The 6,000-nt window shown below is 39.3% G+C and overlaps 1 protein-coding gene across 4 annotated transcripts in view; it reads left to right on the forward strand.

Annotated features, from left to right (window-relative positions):
* The window catches only part of IQGAP2 (IQ motif containing GTPase activating protein 2), a 134,174-nt gene that overhangs the window by 74,105 nt on the left and 54,069 nt on the right, over window positions 1-6,000 (forward strand). For all 4 annotated transcript variants that reach the window (XM_069880715.1, XM_069880717.1, XM_069880716.1 and 1 more), the window contains exons 5-7: window positions 1,747-1,823; window positions 5,528-5,595; window positions 5,957-6,000. The exon at window positions 5,957-6,000 is cut by the window's right edge and continues 70 nt beyond it. In XM_069880715.1, coding sequence (XP_069736816.1) covers window positions 1,747-1,823; window positions 5,528-5,595; window positions 5,957-6,000 — 189 coding nt within the window. The remainder of the gene's footprint in view (window positions 1-1,746; window positions 1,824-5,527; window positions 5,596-5,956) is intronic.

Consider the following 6,000-nt stretch of genomic DNA (forward strand, 5'->3'; position numbering starts at 1 on the left):
CCTTTAAATTTTAGCAAAGAGATCCCCTAACTCATTGAGATCCTGTTTTATCTGCTTGAGCATAAATGGATGCTTACAGTAAGTCTATGGATAAGGCATAATTCATGAAACAAATCTGAAGAGAAGATAGTGCTGAAAGAAGGGGAGTGTCAGTTGTGTGTTACTGCTGTGCATCAGCTGAGGCTGCTGTGGACAAGTGCCGTGGGTGGAAATGCTCAGGGATGCTTCATCCATGGGAAGACTAATGAGGATGCTAGCAGTGTTTTAGCTATGTTTAATTGCTAGTACAGTTTGTGGGGCCTAAAAGAAAAAAAATATTTTAAACAGAAAGCTTATATATTTGGTTCCTTTAGGTTAACACCTCTCATCATGTCTCTTGCTGCCTCTTCCTCTTAATGTATATTCCAGTTTCTCTGCCTCTGCCCTGTTTCCAGACTGTCCTTGCACACTCCAGTGCATCTGCGTGGCTATGCTGCTGCTCCGCTTCTGCCAGCTGCTTTCCTGGGTCACCTCTCTTATTTATCTTCCTCCCTGTGGGTCTTCGCTTGTCATCTCCCCTCTCTGCAGCTGTTTCTGGTCACCAGTGAGTCTTTTTCAGATGAAAATCCTTTAACAAAGGGCTGTGTGGAAACATCTGCTCTATTTGCTTGGACATTGTCATCCGCACACAGTTTGGAGAGACTATCTCCTTGCCCAAGCTGCCCAGGAGCTGGCCCAGGGTGCCTAGGGTAGGGGAAGCCCTGACACTGCTATGTAGCTGGGCACAGAGAGGATGCTCAGGCAGCTGCCTGAAGGTCTGTATGGACTAGCGCCCTGTCACTGAGCAAACTCAATGAAGATGCCCATAAGCAGAAAAGAGCACCTATGACTGCCATTAGAAATTCTATAAAGATAGAGAGGGTTCTGCCTTTCCCAGGTCAGGAGGTTTTTTTTGTCTAACTTGTCCTCTGTTCAGCCAGCTGGTTTTCACCCTCTGACCCATTCTCCGAAAGGCTTTGCTTCTGTTGTGGAGGTTGATTATGGCCAAAAGCTTTCCCAAGTCTTTTCCAAAGTAATTGTGAGCAAATGATGAAGAGGGCACTGTGCTCCTGACTTATTCAGTCTTGTCCTATTAATGGTGGGATAGTGCAACCCTGAGTGCCTGGCCTGGGCTGGAATCTCACTGCCAACTCTCACGGTTAGTTAAGTCTGCTATTTTAATTTTTTGTGGAGAAACAGTGTTCAGTGACTGGGACCAAGGCCAGGAACAAATTAGTGCTAGAACCAGAACTGGAACTTCTGATGTGACTTTTTGTGACTCTGTGAATATCTTTCTCTGTAAATCGTGTATTCACGAAGTTACAGGTATGGCAGTTAGAATTTAGCATTTTTAAACCATTCTTGATAGGTCTGGTTTGTAATAAGGCTTTGGAAACTGTAACTACATCCCAGGTTTTGGGTGTCTGCAGGAGGTCAAGGCCTACTGGCTGAGCTTGTGCCAAACAACCTTTTCTAAAACTCTTGCTGAAATGCTGTCTGTCTTCCTTCTTTTTCCCCTCTAAGTAGCTTTAATGCTTTATTGAATTCTTCCTCATGAAAACTACTGATACAGTTAAAATAACATGGAAAGAGGCTCGATTCATAACTGTATAGAAGTAAGAGTTGAAATTGTGTAAGTTTAAGATATGGTTCTGCACAGAGATTATTTTAGCTACTTCTTTGGCTCAGTAATATGTCTTCTTTAACTGTGTGCTCTTTGTGTTTTAGATCTTTTATCCAGAGACTACAGATGTCTATGACAGGAAAAACATCCCTAGGATGATATATTGCATTCATGCTCTAAGGTAACTGGTGATGGGTGTAAAAGTTAAAGTAACTGGCAAATATAGAAGCATGAGTCTTGAAATGGCTTTAGAGTAACCAGTATATCAAAATCTGTCAGAGTCTACAAGTTCATTGGTATAAAGTTGTAGGCAAAAGTCTAGCTTTGTCAGGACTATTGGCCAAATTCTCAAAATAGAAAGGACAACTGAATTTAGTGGAGACATCCCTCTCTGTGAGTACATTCCCTCACAAAGTGCGCATACCATTTGAAAACACTGCAACAGAAACCAAATAAATGAATAAAAATTTAACAGAATATTAGTATAGCATTGGGGTGGTTTTGCTGATCAGAGTGAAAATTACTGACATCTTTCTGCTGCAAAAGAGAAGTGAATAATTGTGTTCTGAGGTCATTCATGTGAAAGTTAACATTTTCCAAGATTTTAAAGTTCTGAGAAACTTGATTTTGAACACTTTGACTAGAGCACTGAAGGTAGAGCTAAAAATTTTCTTATGACCTGCTTAAAGGGTCATTTTAATGTTTAGTGCTAGAAGTAATGAACATCTGCCTCAAGGTGTCCCTGGTGTGAGGGGTGGTGATGTCGGCAGGCAGCTCCTCCCTCTTGTGGATCTACTAGCTCATTTCCTACACATGGAGACCTTTTTCTTTCCTTACTTTCTTGCAACTAGGCCTGCAGAGAAAGTAACTTATAACCCCAAATTCTGCATTTCTAGTGGTGTTCAGAGGTATATTAACTGCTAGAGGGCTATGGATCAGAAATCATTCAATACATGCTGTAATTTAAATTTAAAGTCTAATCCTTGAATTGATGTGCTCACTTCGCACTATGTGTGCAGTCACAGCTAATAAACAGGGCATACCACCAAAGTTGGTCATAGTTCTTTTGCATGCTAGGTGCTTGTAGTTGGCAGCTCTGGCATATTTCTTCACAGAATCATTTAGGTTGAAAAAGACTGTTAAGATCATTGAATCCAACCATAAACCTAACACTTGTTACCTTTGACAAGTTATCACTTGAAATTTAATATTATACCACACAGCCTGGTGTAATATTAACTGGATGCTATAACCATCATTGTTTGAGGGAGGATCTCGCCTAAAACTTGCTAGTGCAGTCTGTTTTGTCAGCAACTGTTTCTTGTAAGCTTGAAGTTATTTCCCGAAGTTGATGCACAGGGTTCTAAAGTTAACCAGCTCAGACTGACACAGTGGGCTGAGTGTCCCTCCAGCCATGGTGTGGACAGGCTCGGATGTTTTGCAGGAGGTGTTAGAACACAATGTGACTTCCCAATATTTACTTCCTGATTTATGGAGAAGGACACTATCTAAACTGTCTGTTAGATACTTTAAGAAGATCTGCCCGATCATTGCAATGGCATTAACTCTTTTCACCTTGAACTGAATTTTACGATGGATTGACTTTTGGTCTCCATCTATCCGAAGGGTTTCTTTGGCATTTGAAATATCAACATTTCATGGGGAAAGTCTTCGGGTTTGGTGATCTTTGAGCTGTTAGAGACCCTGAAGGTAGACAACTACTCTAGAAAAATGATTTAAATATGCTTTTAGGTTATGTTCTGGTTCAAATCCAAATTGAAGACCATTGCACTTACAGTACATGTAAGAACTTGCACTGTCAAATACAGCACTGCTCTAGCCAGGAAGGAGTGACTTAACAAACAATTTCTAGACTCCTGTTTAGTATGGTTACCCTTCTGCTTTTCAAAGCACAACTTGAAAACTACAAAGGCAGAAGTCTCATTCCTTGCACCGCTTTTCTTGTGAAGTCGATTTGGATTTGTTCCTGGACTAAACGAGGTTAAGAACTGTTTTGTTTAAATTAAGATGCTAATAGTGATTCTTATTCATAAATAGCAATGCTTATTGGATAATTTTTTCCCTGAAAAATATAGTTTTCAAGAGACCTTTAAGCAGATAATTACTATATACTGGGCAAACTATTTCTCTGAAGCTGGACAGCTTAAAACATTGTTTTCCTAGGAAGCAGTAGGATAACAAGCAGGTCTTAAAAATAAAAGGAAGGGCACTATTTTTAGACTTGTTTTTTACAGCATGTTATACATGACCTAAGCATAAAACGTAACCCAGGAACCTCTGCCTGATATAATCTGCAGTTCTGCCTGGGCGATGCAAGCAGAACTTCACTAGGAAATGCTCTTTCCGCTTTGTTTCTCCTCTATTCCTGATACTTCATATCCATATTTCTTCATGTCAAGACTTGATTTTGTGGGCTCCTGGAGGTTCAAGTTACACTGCTGAAGCATTAAGTAGTTTCAAATTAATTATACTTTAATACAGAGTAGAATTGTCTGTGTTCCCTGCAAGACTTGAATCATATTTTCAGCACCACCTGGTGGTTAGTAGATTTACTCAAACAAAAGAGCTGAGGAAGTAGTGCAGATGTCTTAATATACTCCTGGAAGTGCTGAATGGCAAAACTATGAGTCTCTAATGTTTATTGCACTTCTTCCTCTGTAGTTTTACTATGGTGATTCCCCCAAAGCCATCATAGCCCCATAATGCTGCTGATCCCTGTAACTGTTTGTATGGCACCTAGTGCTTTAGCCATGACTCAGTCCTTGTCTCAAACTTAGAGTAAAATGTCTTAGCCCACAGGGAAAGCCTGACAGGCAGATCAGGGCAATGGAGTAACTTGGTTTATTTCTGTAGTCATGTGGGGCTTTTCCTGCTATAGTTAACCTGCATTTAAGCCTGCTTTGAAAGGTGATAATGGCAGCAGCAATGATTTTGAGGGGCTGCAGCAGTCAGAAGTGTCAGCCTACATGAGATGTGCCACAGTGCACACTTACAATGTATGTACTTGAGGTGAAGTCATTTAAAAGAGCAAAATGATCCTTTTGGAGGAATGTATTATTTAAATCTTGTTTTAAAAATCTAGCTTTTTGCTCCCTGCTTGTAAATCTCAATTTTTTAATTGCATTTTGGTGATAAACTATGGAAACACCAGTCTCTTGCAGATAAATACATGCCTTGTGTTTGGAAGATACTGGGGGAACATGGATGTACTCTGCTGTTTCTTTCAGATAGCACTCCAGAGCTCTAGGAATAATGAGCATAGATATTTTTCATACTTCATTGAAACAGAGCTTTTAGTTCATGAATAACACTAAATTGGGCTTTCTTCACTTTCAGAAAGCTAAGTAGCTAATGACACAAATGTTTGAGACAGTCTTGGATGGATTTACAAGCCCTTTTTCCTTCTCATTTAGTAAAAATGGTATCAGTGATTTGTGTGTCTTAGGCTATCAGTAAACAGGGATGTAATAAAGCAAGTCAAAACTGTACATCAATCCAAAGCTATAAACTGAACACAAGTGCATTCACATCTTGATGTATTTTTTTTCTCCTATACTAACTTTTGGGTTTATTTAACTGTCTTCCACTAAATTTTTCAATTCATTTATGTATCCCCTATGTCAGAGATCTGAGATACACTAGCAGTGCCTCTCTTAGACATGATTCTTGGAAACATCAGGTCAAACAAAAGACTTCTCTTTCTGCAAGACACAAATACAGTATAAAGGAAATTGTAGGGTTAATTTATTCCATATTGGTCCATGAAATTCAAGGACAAGCTTCATAAAAATGCTTTTCTGTTATACAGAAAATGGACACCTCAATGGTATGCAGTACTTTAAATCCTAATTTTCTTCTTTGTAGTTTGTACCTATTCAAACTAGGATTAGCACCACAGATCCAGGACCTACTGGGAAAAGTAGACTTCACAGGTAATAAACTTATTTTATCATATGTTAGAGGATGTCTTCACCCAGTAAAACTGCAAACCTTGTACATATTTTCTGTTATGGTCTTTCTCCTCCTGCAAGGTTATTCTGAACACATCCTAATTAAATAGGTGGGAGGCTGCTATGTTTAATGAATGTCAGCCTCTGAAGGACAGAGGGAGTGAATTTGTATGGAATACTTGTCATATCTTAGATCCCTTCAAAATGGGGAGGAAAAACTGTGAAGAAACCCTGTCCACAAGTGCCTTCAAAAACATTGCATCTGTATTTGTAGGTATAGTGATTAATAATTAAATTCTCATGCTTTTATTCTGATAATATTTCTTTTTTTTTATGTGAACAGAGGAAGAAATCAGCAACATGCGAAAGGAGCTAGAGAAGTATGGT

The sequence above is a fragment of the Phaenicophaeus curvirostris genome, chromosome Z (genome assembly GCF_032191515.1).
Source record: "Phaenicophaeus curvirostris isolate KB17595 chromosome Z, BPBGC_Pcur_1.0, whole genome shotgun sequence".
Lineage (NCBI taxonomy): Eukaryota > Metazoa > Chordata > Aves > Cuculiformes > Cuculidae > Phaenicophaeus > Phaenicophaeus curvirostris.